At 53.6% G+C, this 14356-nt stretch overlaps 1 protein-coding gene across 3 annotated transcripts in view; it reads left to right on the top strand.

Annotated features, from left to right (window-relative positions):
• Positions 1 to 13158, top strand: part of SSH2 (slingshot protein phosphatase 2) — an 86999-nt gene extending 73841 nt beyond the window's left edge. For all 3 annotated transcript variants that reach the window (XM_035343130.1, XM_035343132.1, XM_035343131.1), the window contains 5 exons: positions 601 to 647; positions 1875 to 2021; positions 3785 to 3985; positions 8152 to 8995; positions 10219 to 13158. In XM_035343130.1, coding sequence (XP_035199021.1) covers positions 601 to 647; positions 1875 to 2021; positions 3785 to 3985; positions 8152 to 8995; positions 10219 to 12165 — 3186 coding nt within the window. In that variant the 3' untranslated portion in view covers positions 12166 to 13158. The remainder of the gene's footprint in view (positions 1 to 600; positions 648 to 1874; positions 2022 to 3784; positions 3986 to 8151; positions 8996 to 10218) is intronic.
• The last annotated feature ends 1198 nt before the right edge of the window (positions 13159 to 14356 follow it).

Below are 14356 nucleotides of genomic sequence, written 5' to 3'. Positions count from 1 at the left end.
CTGTTGTCTGAACAGCCTTATCCTCAGCTGAGCTCTTTGTGTTTGGGCAGGAAGCAAGCGGCTCGGAGGCCCCGAATGTGCTGCGGGGAAGAGAATTAGCTTGCCAGGGTAAAACCTGCTTGTTCCTCTGCTCACACAGGCTTTGAGTATGGGGAGGCAATGTGTATATCGAGCGTTGCTGCCTTTGATGTGCGAAATGGGTGTTTCATGTATAAAGAGCACCTGGATGGCTTGAAACACCAGCAGCCTCTCTTCTGTGTGGCAGAGCTGTCAGCAGCCTCCAGGGAAAGGGTGGAGCGGTCTCATCTTTGAGGTCGATTTCTCAGCGGTTTGCAAGAAGTGCCAGGGTATGGTGCTGGGCTCCTGCTTTGCAGAGCTGCCCGCTGCTTCGGGATGGGTCTGGTTGATGGGGTGAGATAAGGGGCTGAACATCAGCCAGGTTACCACCCTTCCATGTGCTCCTCTACTCAAGAGACACCTAGTCCCCGACACTTTGCTCGAAAGCTTCCTCAAGTTCACTGGTGGCAGTCCTTCCCTCCATCAGCTGTCTGGCCATGCCTTCCTGCTGGCTGATGTGTCCGTGTTTGTGTTTCCCTGCAGGGCTCTGAATGGAATGCCTCCAACTTGGAAGACTTGCAGAACAGAGGGTAAGTAGCTCCAGGCCATCAGCTTAAAAGCAAGAGCTTGGTCTCAACACTTGTCTATGCAACAAACTCTATCCTTTACCTGCTGTGTAACCTGAGTCTCATTAAAGGGTTTGCAGATCTGAACAAGCTCTCACTTCCTCCAAAATCCGTGTCCCTCAAACGGGCACCCTGAAGTAAAAGAATCCCATTCCCTGACCTTGACTGACATCCCCTTGGCAAACAAAGGAAGCCAGCGATCTCGCAGCTGTAAGCAGCAGAAAGCTGCAGTTACTTAGCTGGATGCAGCGTAGTTGGCCCTGTGCCCTTTGCTCCAGCCTGGTGCTCTGGACTGAGGCCTCGCGATTACAGAGGCGTTCTGGAGTCTGGACCTCCGGGCTGCAGCAGGAAGGAAAACGTGTCAAAGAGCGTTTGTTCCTTCGAGTGGGGCCCGGAGGAAACCAAGTCCTGTCGCTCCTGGGCTTAGCACTGGTGGGCTCCCCTGCTTTCAGCCTTTCCTCTCTTTCAGACCTGAGGTTAGTGTCCTGTCTCTAGAACAGGTGGGTCTCAGCACTGGGATTGCACAATTAAACCAATATTGACAGGTTTGGCTTATTTATGGCAACCCAAAGGGGAGAAAAAGCAAACAAAAAAACTAATCACTCTGCAGAACTGAATTAATTACTTCTGCTCCATGGAGAATCAGTGTTTCAAAACTGACTCCCCTTACTCAGCTAAGGGGCTGCTGCAGTTTCCTTGGTCAGGCAGGTCCCACTTGACTGCTGATGATCTCGTACCCCTAGGGAAAAGGGATGTCACTCCCTCAGTGCTCTTCTGTGCTACTGCTGCAGCAGGAGCAAAGATTCACAAAGGGGCTTCGAGAAAGCATCCAAACACCAACTGAACAGTCTGTGCAGGAGCTCCTGTGGCACAGGTGGTTCTAGCACTTAAAACAGAGAGGTGGAGGGGGCAAGCAGAACAACCTGGCAGACTGTGCATGAAGAGGCTAAGCTCTAAATCAGAGGCTAAGCTCTGAATTGCTCAGAAAAACCTTTTGTCTGTGTTAGCCAATGCTTCCTTGCATTAAGTCCTCATTTCCAAGGAGATGTGTTCAAGACTGCAGCTTCTAATGCTTTGAGTTTTGCCGATCACAAAGCAAGGCGAAGCTGTTATCTGGCAGCTGTGATGTGTCCCTGAACTCACTGTGCTCTGCACACTCTGCATTCTTATCTGCTGTCTGTTTCCGTGCAGGGTGCGGTATATTTTGAATGTGACTCGAGAAATAGATAACTTCTTCCCCGGCCTATTTGAGTACCATAATATTCGGGTGTACGATGAAGAAGCAACAGATCTCTTGGCTTACTGGAATGACACCTACAAATTCATCTCCAAGGCAAAGTAAGTCTTTTCAGAACAGAACAAACCCATTTAGAAGATGTATTACTAGCCATTTTTTATTTTCCTCCTGCCTTTCTCAACTGCTTTTCTTCCTTGCCTGCCTATTCATTTTGTAGTCTAAGTGTTTAGAGTTGCCTTCCACACATTGTCATCCTTACAGGTGCTTGTAAAAGGAACAAGCAGGACTAATGAGTGGTTTCTGGCCAGCTGCAGTCCAGGCAAATGGTGGAGGAGATCTGTAGCAGAGATCTAACAGTTTACCTGCTGCTTAAGGAGTGCAGTGGATCTGCAGTGTGCTGGTGGAAGGGAAAGGCAATAAATCGAGTAGGGTTTATCAAAAGGAAGGAGTAAATTCTTATAAACCGAACACAAACATAAGCTGCTCCCTGCTTTGTTAGCTTGTACTGTGAAGCCCACAGTCTGGAAGCAGGTCCTTCTGTGATGTAGAGCAAACCCTTCCCTTTTACAGGATAAATGCCTGGATAGGTCTCTGAGCTGTCAGTTACACCGAGTAATCTGATAGTGGATGTTGGAAGTAGTCCCTTTTTGCTGCGAAGAACTGCATCCCAGTTATATGAGCTGCCTCCAGCTAATTCAGCAGCTTCCTTCAGGGAAAACTGGTCAGAAAGCAGATTGGCGTATGTTGCCTTTAAAGTATTATTTCCATTAGAGCAGTCTGTCTTCTCTTAACCACAGCTGGTGCTGGCAATTTCTCATAGCCTTTAAAAGCTGACTTGTTTGAGTATGGCTCTCTTGAGCAAGTTACAGAGATTTGTTTTATTTAAGATGGTTTCTTCAAAAGACATCACTGTTTTCCCTTCAGTATTGACTTTGAAGTGTTGTCATCCTCAGAAGTATTCTTCTGCCCAGAATATTTTCCACTGGGGCTTGAATGATTGGGCCTCAGCTCGACATGTGAGGTGATGGAAGCTGTTAATCTTCCAGGTTGGACCAGTTACCATACCCCTTTCTTTGCACTGTCTGCTTGTTAGTCAGGGGTTTGGGGGTTTTGGTGGTCACCAGGAGCGTGGCCTCCCAGGTTGTCCTGTGGGAACTTCACGTGGCTGGCAGTCGAGAAACCTGGCACTTAGAGAATTTCTAGGTGCCAAATCAAAATTTTCTCATCCTGCTCTGCGCCAGCACTGCCCAGTGCACGGAGCGGACAGATAAGGGCCCACTAGCCTCCCTCCTCTGATTTCATGGCTGAGAAACACTTCTGAATTCCTCGGAGCCGAGTGCTGGCTGCCCTTTTGGGCACTGCCTGGACCAGCCTCCCCCAGGCAGAGCGACTGCTCATCGCGCTCAAAGGCTCTGTTTGCTTTCCTTTCAATGAGAAAAAATCCCTCTCAATAGGGAGAGAGGTCTGAGAGGGGGCTAGGCAGGGTTTCTAACACCTCACCAAAGCGGTGTTGGTTTTGTCTCGCCAGTTGCCAAACCCAGTATGTTGTCAGTAGTGCAGGGCTGCCATATTAGTCTTCAGCAGACAGCTGATGTTTGTCCACTTCGCGATAAAAGCTTTGGAAGAGCTCTTGTAACAAAGCCTGTTAAGAATATTAAGATCTTGTTCTTCACTTCCTTTGTGTGTCTTTGTGTGCTCCAGTTTGTAAATTGGATTACCAGATCGCATCCAAGAGACGACAGGCGAGGCCACAGTGTTGAAAACGTGTTTGGTAGTGCTCAGGGAGATAAGTTGCTATTCTCTTAAGCTTCTCAGCGGCTGTGTTTTCTGCTTAATGATTCCCTTTGCCTTTCTCCTGCTCCAGGAAAAATGGTTCGAAGTGCCTGGTGCACTGCAAGATGGGAGTGAGCCGCTCGGCGTCCACGGTCATCGCCTACGCCATGAAGGAGTACGGCTGGAACCTGGACAGGGCCTACGACTACGTGAAGGAGCGGCGCACCGTCACCAAGCCCAACCCCAGCTTCATGCGGCAGCTGGAGGAATACCAAGGGATCCTGCTGGCCAGGTGAGTGGAAGGAGTGACCCGGATTTACTCATTTTAAGTCATAACACTTAAATGATTGACTCTGTCATTTTAATTAAAACTTCCATCGCTGCGTTACGTAAGGTCATGGTTATCTAGGGGAAGATAGTGCTCTGTTTGCCTGGGTTATCTCAGCTGAGCTTGGGAAAATGGGTGTAATAAAGAGCTTTTAGGAGCCTCTTTGGCTTCTAGGGTTGTTGGTTGGTTTGTTTTTGTTTTTATTTTTGGAGAGTAGCATCCCGTGAACTGCTATCTGAGTGCAGCATTCAGAGCTGTGCAGGCTCCAGCAGAGATAAACGATGTCCCTGTTGCTTGTAACATCACTTGGCAGGGAAGTCGCTTTGTCTCCATCTCAGCCTTACAGTTCCCTGTTGAACATGCCCCTCCTCAGCAGCTGGTGCGGTTTTATTTAGATCCCTTTGGTGAGTGTTGGTGTTAGGGGAGGGGACAGGATGTTCTGTGCGTTGCAACAGCAGTGTTTATTCCTGCGTGGAGTCCTGAGGCTGGTCTGGAGCTGGGCCTGGGTATGGGCAAGCGTGTTGTAATCCCGAACCTATCACCTGATTAGCAAAAAGACACAAATATTGCAAGTTTCTGAGAAATCTGCTTGTAAGCTGTGTTAAGCAATGCCTCCACGTGATCAGCTGGAAGGAGGTAGTGATACTCCGTGTTTCACCAGATTACGGTATTTTGGTTGGGATCCTGGTGTGCCTTGCAGGGGAGCAATTTCAAGCAGAACTTACCCCAGCTGCCTCTCCTGCCACGGGAGGTGGCTCTTTGCATGTTTTGACCCAAGTATTTCACAGCTGCTTTGTGCAGTTGAAACGTGCCTTCCCTTTGCTGTTCTTCACAACAGCTCAGGTACTTGTGTACTATCTTCAGGGCACCCAGGGCTCCATCTCTCATCTCTGTCCTCACCTTGCTTTTGTCCCCTTGGTTTTTCCTATCTGCTTGCAAAGACCTCCCTTCTCTTTCTGTGCTCAGGATTTCTCCGTCCGCCTGCTTCCAGCACTCGTCATCTCTGCTGCTGGGCCAGGTCTGGATTCCTGGTTTTTACATCAAACCCCTGGCATGAGTTTCTCTTATCACTGAAGTATGCTCTGCCCTTCTTCCTCTTTCCCTCTCAGCACAGACGAACAACCTGAGGGCTCTTCCCAGCTTATTTATTCCCTGTTCAGGTGCACCCACAGGATCTTTGTCCTCCACCTCTTCCCGTACCAGCCTTCCTCTTCCCCGTTCCCCAAACGTTGGCTGCCGCAGTGACTCTTTCTACCTGAAAAAGCAGGATTCTCGGATAGGTCACAGTCAAATAGATATTTTAAGAAATTGTGCTCCCCTGCACTGAGGAAACCATCTGAGACAGATACCACACCTGCCTCGGCTGCCTCGTGATGCCGCTGCTGGTACCAGTAAATAAAGGTCAGTGCTTAACTCTGGGCTAGAGGTGACCTGCCCGCTGTGCTACATAGCGCCGGCAGAAATTACATCTCCATGAGGTGAACTGGATGGACAAAAAAGAAGCTTTTCAGATGGGAAAAGCACACCGACATCCTGTGCAACCTTCACAGGTCTCTGAACACCTGCGAAGAGCCCTAGGCTGGTAGCAGCCGGTGTAGCACATCTTCAAGCCCTGCAATCACTTTGGGTAATCTGTCAGCCTGCGAGCTGGTGGCACATGTACAAAGCCACCCTGTACAAACATTTTGGTTAAGGATGGTTTTTTTTCCCCGTTTTTTTCAGTATTTTTTTCCTCGGGAGGTAAATCTTCCTTGCTGCCAGCGTTTACATGGTGTGTGGCTCCCCTCCCACTTGAGCACACCACAGCTCCTGACCTACTCTGCAAGTCCCCATATGAACACAGTTACTCGTGAGGCTTTAAAAAATGCAAGAACAGTGCATTACATCTGTGCGTGGAGGGCTAAAAAGCCTGCAGTAAAGGAAGCTTCACTGAAGCAAGGAATAGCTTCTGTGCTGCAGAAACAGCCCTCCTTTATGCGGTTCCTTTCTGGGCTCTAACTGCTTTTTCTCCCCTTTCTTGGCTCTTATTTAGCGTTGCCCTCTGGCTGCCTTGTTTATTCCCGTGGTATTCCAGGCCAGGTAAAAACAAAAAACAAGAAACCATCGGATTCACGCTCATGTGACTGCTCGGATTTCAGAGGGAAGGTTTGGGAGGGCAGCCATGTGCTCGCACTATCTGGTTACCGTTTTGTGCTGGGCTTACAGCAACTGGGATATGTTTTCCAGCTGTAAAACGAAAACCCCCTGCCTGCACAACAACACGTGTGCCGGGCTTTGGAATGGCTGTGCTTCCTGGGGCTGGTTCGTGACCCAGCAGCAGTGGTTTTATGTGGGAGCCTGGAGACCTGGCTGCAGCCTGGGGGTGCCACGGGGGGCTCCAGGTCCAGTGCTAGCACGCCCATGAGCTGTTCTCCCCATCCTGAGAAGGTCAAGAGGTGCCTGTGTGCTCCTGGAAGAGCCGTGGGCTCCTGTTCTTGGACCTGTTTTTAGCACCTCTCGCAGGTTGTAAGGCTGGAGGAAGCGTGAGATGACAAGCTAACCGGATGCGATGCACCTCCCCAGGGGTGGCTGACATCTGTTTTGATTCGCAGGTCAAGGCTGTGCTAAGCACGTTCAGTTTGTCCATGTACAGAGGCAATTTTGGCTTTCAAAACCACAGGCACAGCTGAGCACTGAAGCAGCGGGGTGGGAAGCCCCCCAGCACGAGGTGCTGAGCCACGGGCAGGACGAGACCCGTGCGGGGAGCTGGTGCTGCTCTGGTGGACGGTTTGAGGAGGGTGTGAAGAAAGGCTTGAAGCACCACTGAAGCTCAGAAAACATCAGCAGTTCTCCCCAGGTCACCCAAGCAGAGACACAGGCAGTCCTTGGCATCCTGCATGGAGCCTCAGCAGGAGCCTCCCTCACGGACAGGCCCGGTTCTGGTGCCGGTGTCCTGCTTTGCTCCAAAACCCGTGAGGGATGGAGCTTGTGCACCCCACTGCAGTGCCTTTGCAGCATCCCGTCTTGACCTTCCTCTTCTCCTCTGAAAGGACCCAGGTTTGCCCTGTGCCACACGTGAAGGCTGCAGCTGGTTTATGGGGCTAAGAAGCTTAATCCACGATGGATTATTTTCCTTAGCTGTTGGGCACCCACAACTAAATTGCTGCATTATAATTAGTTCCACAGCCTCTGTTAATTAACTTACTGCAGCCAGTGGATGTGTCTGGGAGCGCCTGCTCACGCTTAGCGGGGGACGAGGGAGCTTTTGGCCAAGTCTCCTGCAGATTCGAGGACTTTTTGTGGTATCTGCTCTCCTCCTAGGGGCAAGCCGTGGAAGCACAGCCCTGTGGCCGTGGTCACTCCGCAAAGCCCTGGCAGATGTGGCCAGCTGGTGTGGTTTCACGGCGAGAAGTTGCCTCCTTTGCTGTCTGTAAGCCCAGAACATGGGCTGTTTTTTTTTTTTGGCAGGTGGAAATAACGAAGCTGGTGCAGTCCTGCTGGCACTGCTTAGCTCTGTGACTGCTCAGACCTTTCTAAAGGGGCTTTCCAAGAGCTGGAGAACTTTTGACCTTCCTTCCTGTGGAAAAGCAGGTGGTGTTTGGGGCTGCTTGTTGACTGTAGAGGATGTCTTCTGTGTTTTCCCGTCTCGCTCACACACGTACACACGCCCAGAGCCCTTTCTGGTTACCGGGGCCTGGGTGTTGACCACTGAAGTTATTCAAAGAGGGAGCCACAAGGAAATGGGACTTCAGTGCCACCATCCAGGACCAGGGACCCTGTCCCTTCTGGCCAGAGCTTACGTGCTAGCAAATGGAAAAGCCTGTGTTGGCTGAGAAAGAACCAGATTCTGTAGCCAATTAAATGCTGCAATTGATTGAGTAAACTGATAAAATACTGCTGGCAGTACGTGTGTGTGTGTGGAGCAGAACAGTGCGGTGGAATTTAGGGGCTGGAAAGTGGCTTGGTGTAGGATCAACCTCTCCAGCAGCAGGTTTGGCCCTGAAATGTTTAGGTTAAGCTGCAGTTGTGGTCGATGACTCTGGTATTTGTCACGGCTTTTCATGTAGGCTGCATCCTCTTAGAACAAGGTGGGTCTGGCCCTGGTATGTGAAAACACAGCTCAGTGTTTCCTCTGCTCTTCTTTCCCACAGCAAACAGCGGCATAACAAGCTGTGGCGCTCGCACTCGGACAGCGACCTCTCAGACCATCACGAGCCCATCTGCAAGTCCGGGCTGGAGCTGAACAAAAAGGAGATCACCAGCTCGGCCGACCAGATCTCGGAGGCCAAGACCAACGACAACCAGCAGCCCATGTCTCCCATCTACTCAGCCGAGCTGGACAGGGAGCAGCAGCTCCCAGAGGATGCGAACATGATCGAGGAGACGTGCGTGAAGGAGAGGAGGATCCACCTGGAGTTCACGTGTAGGGACTTCCACGCTGAGCAGATGGAGGACAAGCTGAACCTCAACAACATCAATGGCTGTACGGCAGGGTGCTGCGTAGATTCTGTCCCCACTGATAACTGCCATGCTTCCGAGGCCTTAATGCAGCTCCAGCGCCCCTTGGAAATAACGGAGTTTCCGGATTTGACGGTGGACGACCTAGAAAAAGATGCCCTTAAACCTGATATGAACGTGCACTTGGTTCCCATGGAAGAATTCACTTCGTGCTTAAAAGACTTCCCCCAGTCCCCAAACCAGAATTCCCTGAGTCCCCAGCAGAACGCCCAGCCCGAAGTGACAGACCTCAGCACAGACAGGATTGATTTCTTCAGCGCTTTAGAGAAATTCGTGGAGCTTTCTCAGGAGAGCAGGTCACGCACCTGCTCCCACTCCAGGACAGAGGAGCAAGGGAGTGGAAGGAACGGGGTCTCCAGGGTGCCCGCGCTGGAAGTGCCCCCAGCTGCAGACGTGGGTGCGGATGCTCGGAGGAACAGCTCTGGAAACTCCCCTCAGGCATCCGATGACTCTTCCACAGATGAAGAGCAACAAAAGGTTAAAATAACTCACTTGTTTTTTTAGGAAGTACTGCTCAAACGTGTCTGTGGGTAGTTCTCCTGCTGGGAGGGGATTTTCTAGGTCTAGCCTTCAGTGAACCGGGCAGCCCTCAGGGGTGGGATTGCTAGGTAACTTACCCTTCTCTTTTGTGCTTAGATACTTGCCATTTTCTGCATTTTTTCCTTAAACATCTGCTTACTGGCTGTGGCAGGGCACTGGCTGAGTCAGCCCTGCCCTGACCTGGTCTGCTGTTCTCATGAGAAACTTATTTTTGAGTTTCACATCAGGAGAGCGGATAGGTGGGACTTGACCCATTAGTGCAGCTGAACCCTGAACAGGCGAGGCCAGCCAGCATCCTGAACCTGCGCGGCTATTCGTCTGACTTGAGGAATCCACCAAATAATGGGACAAAGCTGGCACTTGGCCCTGGCTGGAAAGCACCAGCACTGAGACAATAAATTGGGGCAGGTGTAGAGCTTCCACTGATGGAATAAAATGAGCCTCTTTGGGCCCAGGGTGATGCAGTTGGGCACGTTGTGGTTGGCTTCTCTCCTGGGGCAGGGAGATGTTCCTGACAGAATTTAGCACCCTCTGAATTTAGGTACCTTTCTCTCCTAATTGCTTTCCACCCTGCAGGGCTCTCACAGGGATTGATGGTGTCCAGGGCCATCCTTTTCTAGGAGCCTCTCTTATTTAAATTCCACCCTGCATTGCTTGAATCTTTTCCATCTCCATGTGAGGCAATAAGGCTCTTCCAAACACAAGAGGCCGACGCGCTCTCCTGCGATTTGGCAGAAGGAGCGTCTGTGCTGCTGGGGGAGCCTCTCTGGCCATTTTCCTCGGGGAGCGTTTCAGTGCTTGGCCACTCTTTTTTTTGTCCACTCCCCTGCGTGAGCTGAATCTTCCACGTTTTCAGTTCAAAACTGCGCTTTTAGCAGCATCTGGATTTTTTTTTTTTTGCTTAACCGAACTTTATTTAGAAAACAAAAATCCCTTTGGAATTCACGGCAATGAAATAACAATTCTTAAATCTCAGCCCAGGTGGAAATCCAGCCTGGAATACGTTAAGCACAGTCCCAGAGACAATATTGCTTCCGTTGGTAATCACTGTGCGCTTGCACATTAGCACTTGTGCTTTCTGTGCCTGTTGGGGGTTGCTCCCTCGTTGCCTTCAGGCAGTTTGCCGCCCCGTTTGTAACTCCCCTGTTTGTGCCTTGCAGGAGGTCCCCGAGCTGCCTGGCGCAGGCCATCTCACGAAGTCCCACTCAGAAAACGCCATTTCTGTGAAGGAAATCATCACAGAGATCGAGTCCATCAACCAGGGAGCAGCACCTGCCCAGCAGAAGGAGGCTTCCGCCACCCAGACACCAAAGAGGAACACGGTGCACGACCTGCCGGTGGAGGCAGTTTGGGCGTCGGAAAGGGTGGAGCAGAGCGAGGGAGCCTGCCCTGGACACCAGGAGAAGGAGAGGGAGCATCTGCAAGCTGAGCGAGACGCTGCCCCCTCGCCGCAGCTCTCTTCCTCTAAACCTGATGTGGAGGAGAGCAGCCCTGCGGGGGAGCAGCAGAGCGCCAACCCGGAGCCCAAGTGGTGCCCCGGTTCCGTCCGGCGAGCCACCTTGGAGTTCGAGGAGCGCTTGAGGCAGGAGCAGGAGCACCAGCACACGCCCCCGGTCTGCGTCTTACCGACCCGCAAGAATTCCAGGAACGACTCCGCTGCTGCTGAGCTCTTGCCACGGGGGAAGACGGATGAGCCACCCCTGGAGCTGGCTCCAGAGGAGGACAGGGCACGGAGCGAGGAGCTGCTGCCTCCGGGGGCAGAGCAGCCTGCAGGCAGGCACCTGCCCGTGCCACGCACCAACCCCGCGCGGGACCCGCTGCCCGCAGAGCCCAGCCCAGGGCAGGACGTGCCAGTGCAAGAACGCAGGACAGTGGTCTCGTTTGATGGCACGGAAGAGCCAGCACTGCCTTCCCTCCTCCCCAGAAGAATCGAAATCATCGAGTACACTCCCACGGTCAGGGCTGCTGACGCGGGCGGCGAGCTGGCCGCGGCCGTCCCTCCGCTAGATGAAAACTTGAACCCTTCGTTGGGCTCCGAGAAGGCACCGATCTGTCCCGGAGCTCTGACGCTGGTAAATCTGTCACTGCCAGAGCACGCGGTACAAAAGCAAGCCACCTCCACCCGGGGCAGCCCCAGCGAGGAAGGTGGTGGGCTCTCTCTTCACCTCAGTGCTGCTTCCCCCTCTGCCCAGATGGCCAGTACGCTTTCGGACAGCCCCAGTCGCTCGTCGTACCCCTGTGTAGTTCACCTGGAAGGCGTCACCGAGCAGAGCACGAGCACGGACAACGAGCCAGTGGCGCCATGTGGCGCTGAGGGAGATGCAGATCTCCCGTTCAGGGACAGCAGCCAGCCTCCGTGCCAGGGCAGTGCTGGCTCCTCAAGGCAGCTGAGTGGCGAGGACTTATCCGGCCACCCTGCCAAAAACATGGACCTTCTGGACATCTCCTTCCTGTGCTACAGCCTTCCCCACAGCTCCAGCAGCCACAGCGTGGAGGAGCGCAGCAACAACCCCGGACTGGTCAAGCAGCGGGCAAAGGAAATAGAAGCCCGGATCCGGCACGCGGGGCTCACCACGCCTTCCCACATGAAACGCTCCGCGTCCTTGGCCAAACTGGACTGCCTGGACCTCTCCAAGGACGACTTATCTGAGAGGCAGTCAGCCTCCTCCAACGCCAACCCCGTGCTTCTCACCTGCGTCGCCCTGGGTCGAGGCTTCCGCGGGGGGAGGCTGGAAGAGGGCTCGGAGAGCCCGCGGGGGAAGCACCGCCACTCCTCCCCGCCCGCCCTCCGGGATCCCAAACCTGCTCAGCATTTCGTAGAGCAGCTCAGAACAGCCGAGTGCATTGCCCAGAGCAAGCCGGTGGAGCGACCGCTGGCTCAGTACGCCAAAGACTGTGGCTCCAGCCAGCAGAGCTTGGCTCCCGGCACGGCTCCGACGTGGACTACCTCCTCGGAGGGTCCTCCGCTGCTCCCGGACTCCTTGTCGGCAGCGCAGGGCCTGGCTGTCGCCCCCCGGCAGCAGCACGGTAGAACTCACCCCTTGAGGAGACTCAAAAAGACCAATGATAAAAAGCGGACAACCAATCCCCTCTATAATACGATGTGATCCCGAGCCCTCGGCTGCCATTTCGTACAGAGAACCCGTGTGGTTGCGTTCACGCAAGGGGCAGGTGTAATATAAGGATCATGCACTTTATGGGTTAATTTTATATCTATATATTGTCATTTGACTGTTCCTGGCGCATGTAGGTGTGGGTTGGTTCTTCTGTGTGTGACTCTGACTGCAGGACTGTTTGTTTTTTTTGGTTTGTTTAATTTTTTATTAACTCAGATAACCTCAAACGTTCTTTTTTTTTTTGTTGGTTTGTTTTAAAAGAACACCCTTATCCGGCACAGTGCTATCGGCTCGCTTCGGCAAGGTGGAATGTTGCTTAGAACCAGGTCCTCGTTTCCGACTTGAATTTTCCCCGTGCCACGAAATGGTGCTGGGCAGCTGGCTTCGAGAGCCCACGTAACTGTGAAGGCTGTGCCAAGCCCTCTTTGTTCGGCCTTTCTTTTCTGTCTGCGAACTGGAACTGCACGGTGCTGGCAGGTCTCGTAGGGAGCTGCTCCACGGCCAGCCCCCAGGCTCGGTTCTGCTGGTGAGGAGCGCGCGGGGTGGGCTCCGAGCCCCCCGGCACCTCTCAGCCCCCCTTTTGTGGGGGCACAGCTCCTCCGCCAGCTGCCCCATCCTCTGTTACCCCAGCCAGAGCTGAGCCCAGGGTGTTCTTCTAAAACAAACGCCCCGTTAGGGTGTGAACCCTTCCATTACTTGAATACTGCTGTGGGCCTTCCAAGTTCATGGCCATATCATCTGTCCTCTGCCCTCCTGCTGCCTCCCCTCCACCCCAATGCTGGTCTGGTCTCGTGCTGCCTGAGTTTTCCTCTCCCCCTGCCATGCTCACGGGCACTTCTGTTCCCTTCCCGACCTAGAGGCTGTTAAAATTGTTACATGATGTATTCCCCTCCTGAATGCAAAGCTTTGTCCTCTCTGCTGTCACTCCTACCACTCAGCCCGGAGGGAAGATCTTTTCTGGAAGTCTCTTTTTTTGCCTAAATTGTTGTACATACGGTATTTATATAGATTTTTGTTGTTGTTTCTATTTTTTTTAAAAAGGGCAAGACTGCATTCTGTAAACTGGAAAACAAAACCACCTAACTCGCGCTCAGTGCTGTTCGTTGTCATCTGCACAGAAACGGAGTGGATTTGACTGTGTAAGCCGTCTTCCCGTTCCACGAGCGAGCCTCGATGCTGGCTTCTGCCAAATGTGGCCCGTCCCCTCCAGTCCTGCCTTCACCCCCGTCACCCTGCTGCAGGAGGGGGGACTGCGCCTCTGCCCCTCTCCCTCCTGCCTGAAGCTGGGTTTCAGCAGTGCCAGCGGGACGTGGACAGCCGTCCCCACGCCCGCTCCGAGCCATTCTGCAGGTTCTCGCCTCCCCGGAGAGCCGTGCCGCTGCGCGCGCAGCGCCTGCTCCGGATTTGAGCTCGTTATTTACGGTTCCCCGGCAGTTTGGCTAAATCCAAACTCCTCCTTTCCAGCCGTGCATATCCACAAGTTATCCGGCTGCTGTCGGGAGCAGAGAAAAAGGCACTTGAGGGCTGCAGGGGAGCTCTGGGTCCTGTCTGCAGTCCCGTGGCAGGGCTATGGCAGGGCACGCACGGCGTGTCTGAGCTGGTGCTTGGCGCCGGCCCAGGCCCGCTCCCAGGAGGAGCGCAGCAGTGAGAAGATGCAGAATGGCTCCAGCTGCTGAAAGCCCGGCACGGAGAGAACATGGGGTGGGAGGAGCAGCGGACAAGGCCGTGCCTAGAAAGCAGCACCCATGCTGCAGAGCCTCGCAGGCTCTGCTGGGACGAGCTCGGCTCCAGCCGCAGAGGAGCGCATGGCCCCGGAGCGCAGCGGAGTATTGGGAAGCAGCGCGAGTCCCGGGAGAGGGGCAGGGCAGATCCTAGCAGTGTGCAACGTGAAGTGAGCCTGGGGTGGGATCCCACCTCCCTGCCCTCTAGATCCCAGGGACCCTCCGCTTCCTTGCCTGGACTGTGCTCGCGCCCTGGGTGTGCGCAGCCTGGGCTGGAGCGCAGCCCGTGGTGGCCCAGGGCTCAGGTAGCACGGTGTCCCCGGCCAACTCGCTGCGAGTCACCCAAGTCCCTGAGCTGGGAGGCCACCTCCTTCTCTGGGACAGCGGGAGCCATTTGGCTTCTCCCAGGCAACTCCAGCTGGCTTTGGAGCCGGGCGGGCAGTGAGGAAGGGCCAAGGGCC

This window comes from Oxyura jamaicensis, chromosome 19, assembly GCF_011077185.1.
Source record: "Oxyura jamaicensis isolate SHBP4307 breed ruddy duck chromosome 19, BPBGC_Ojam_1.0, whole genome shotgun sequence".
NCBI classification, from domain to species: Eukaryota; Metazoa; Chordata; class Aves; order Anseriformes; family Anatidae; genus Oxyura; species Oxyura jamaicensis.
Note: the sequence above shows the minus strand (reverse complement) of the source record. Positions and strands in the feature narration are given on the sequence as shown.